This window comes from Myotis lucifugus, unplaced genomic scaffold (assembly GCF_000147115.1).
Source record: "Myotis lucifugus unplaced genomic scaffold, Myoluc2.0 scaffold_10, whole genome shotgun sequence".
NCBI classification, from domain to species: Eukaryota; Metazoa; Chordata; class Mammalia; order Chiroptera; family Vespertilionidae; genus Myotis; species Myotis lucifugus.
Window position 1 is genome coordinate 9,561,188 of NW_005871058.1, and position 2,967 is coordinate 9,564,154.

A 2,967-nucleotide genomic window follows, 5' to 3' on the forward strand; every position below is an offset into this window, starting at 1 on the left:
TATACACTCCACAGAGTATTTCAATTCAAAGCAGAAAAAAAAAAGGAAGGAAAGGACTCTAAGTTTATGCTCTATGGGAAACTCACGGTTGTCCAGAAACTGAGGCATCTGCAGGCAGGAAGACCAGGAAAAGGACAATAAGACTTGGATGGAGTTTGTTCTTCTCCATGCTGCTGGGAGAAGAGACCTGAGGAGACCAGACTGTAGTTGGTCAGGTCTCAAGCCTTCCTCAGAGCAACCAGGCTTTTTGTTGCTCTCTGAACAAACAGGAAGTTCCACCCCCACCAGATGTCTAAACAAACTAAAAGTCTCTGAATGTTCTCTGTAAAAGGGTCAAGGTTAATTCCTGGTGGGCTAACTAGAATTCTTGGAGGGATAAAATCCACATTCCTGTAAGTGCTCATTTTCTCTGGGTTTTACTATAAAGCAGCTAATCGGCTTTTAAATCCCTTCTCTCTTTTACTCCCTTCTTCTATTTCCCCACAGCACCTTTTATGGCATTCCTCACGTCTTTTGCATGAACAGTTGGTCAGGGAAACAACAATTTAAGCAATACTGGACAGGCTCAAAGTAGATATTTTCCTGCAAGTCAGTGAGCCTGCAAGTCTTCTGTTTCATATGCCTACCTTAAGTGTTGAAGCAGTTTCAGAATTCAGTAGTCCTCTGTGGAAATGACAATGGATTCAACGAATAGGTTTTTGACTTTAGGGATATCACTGGATTGCAGATGAAGAGCCAGTCCTGGAAGAATGATAACTGAAAATATTTTCCTGTATTAAAAAAGTGAAAAGATGAAAGGAGAGGTAGCCAGACCTCAAAAACAAACTTGGACCTATTGTGCCTAATAAAGATCTCAGTTGCCTTCACCATCAACTATGCAAACACATTTTGTTACTGACTTTTAAATATGCTGCTCCTTATCATCTTTAATCACATAAACTATTTCATCCATTTGTTCATCCAACTATTTGTTTTTTTAAATAAGTATCTTACAGCCTAGTCGGGGTAGGTATCATGTAAAATCATGGAGATAGAATGGGCACTGATACATTTATATAGGCGAGAGATGATGGCATTTTGAACTAGGGTATTCATAATGAGCTCGAAAAGAGGTTGACAGATGTATATTATATTTAAAAGGTAAAATTATACTATACAATGAATATAGGAATGTGACTGATAAAGAAGAACGTGCTTTTCAATTTTCCTGGCTGGTCACTGAGTGAATTGTGTTGCCTTTAACTGATTGAGTAAAACAGGAAACAGGGTGGGAACAGAAGGACAGGGTGGCGACTGAAAGTTGGAAAGATAGAGTCTAGTTTTAGAAAGTACTTGTGGGATATTCAAGTATTAATATTCACAGGGGTTTTATCATTTTCATCTAGAGTTTAGAGCAGTGTGGTCTAATAGAAATAAATGTGAGCTCTTATGTAACTACTTTTTCTAGTAGCCACATTAAACAAACAACAAGAGCCCCACCAGTGTGTCTCAGAGGTTGAGCATTGACCTATGAACCAGGAGGTCACAGTTCGATTCCCAATCAGGGCACATGCCTGGGTTGTGGGCTCCGTCCCCCGTAGCCCATGTGTAGGAGGCAGCCAGTCAATGATTCTCTCTCATTGATGTTCCTATTTCTTTCTCCCTCTTTTTTCCTCTCTGAAGTCGCTAAAAATATATTAAAAAACACACACCAAAAAGATGTCTTCTTTCAAAAAAGTGTCTAATAGGTCCTTTGCCCCTTTTTTGATTGGATTGTTATCTTCCTTCTGTTAAGTTGTATGAGTTCCCTATAAATTTTGGAGATTAAACCCTTATCAGAAATAACATTAGCAAATATGTTCTCACATGCAGTGGGCTTTCTTGTTGTTTTGTTGATGGTTTCTTTTGCTGTGCAGAAGCTTTTTATTTTGATGTAGTCCCATTTGTTTATTTTCTCTGTAGTTTTCATTGTCGTAGGAGTTGTATCGTTAAAGATATTGCTATGACAAATGTCTGCTATTTTGCTGCCCATGGCTTCTTCTAGGATTTTTATGGTTTCGCATCTTACATTTAAGTCCTTTACCCATTTTGAGTTTATTTCTGTGTATGATGTAAGTTGGTGGTCTAGTTTCATTTTTTTGCATGTATTTGACCAATTTTCCCAACGCCGTTTATTGAAGAGACTGTCCTGACTCCATTGTATGCTCTTGCCTCCTTTGTCAAATATTAATTGAGCATAATGGCTTGGGTCAATCTCTGGGTTCTCTATTCTGTTCCACTGGTCTATATTTCTGTTCTTATGCCAGTACCAGGCAGTTTTGAGAACAGTGGCTTTGTAGTATAGCTTGACATCTGCTATTGTGATCCCTCCAACTTTGTTCTTCTTTCTCAAGATTGCTGCAGCTATTCGGGGTCTTTTTTTATTCCAGATGAATTTTTGGAGATTTTGTTCAATGTCTTTGAAGTATGCCATTGGTATTTTAATGGGGATTGCATTGAATCTACAGATGGCTTTGTGTAGTATGGACATTTTAATGACGTTGATTCTGTCAATCTGAACACAGTATATTTTGAACACAGTATATTCTTTCATTTGTTTATGTCTTCCTCTATCTCTTTTTTCAGCATCCTGTGATTTTCTGAGTACAGGTCCTTTACCTTCTTGGTTAAATTTATTCCCAGGTATCTTTTTTTAATTTTTAAATTTTTTATTTTCTTTATTGATTAAGGTATTACATATGTGTCCTGATTTCCCCCTTAGCCCTGTGCCGCGACACGAAGCTGAAGACTAAATCAGAGTCTGGAATGCCTACCGTCTCAGGCTGTGCTAAGGAGCATGGATCTTATTCTAAAGCAATAGGAGGCTCATGCAGAGTCTAACCATCGTGGGTGGGAGGACCAGGGCTTGGCTTTTCCAATGAAGCACTGAGAAAAAGTTATTGCGGAGAAACCAAAGGCTGCTACAAAAGCTATTTCTAAGGGCTGTAC

At 38.6% G+C, this 2,967-nt stretch overlaps 1 protein-coding gene across 1 annotated transcript in view; it reads right to left on the reverse strand.

Annotated features, from left to right (window-relative positions):
• Window positions 1–242, reverse strand: part of LOC102418514 (alpha-2-macroglobulin-like) — a 43,100-nt gene extending 42,858 nt beyond the window's left edge. Inside the window, exon 1 of the mRNA XM_014451664.2 lies at window positions 87–242. Coding sequence (XP_014307150.1) covers window positions 87–169 — 83 coding nt within the window. The 5' untranslated portion in view covers window positions 170–242. The remainder of the gene's footprint in view (window positions 1–86) is intronic.
• Between the last annotated feature and the right edge of the window lie 2,725 nt (window positions 243–2,967).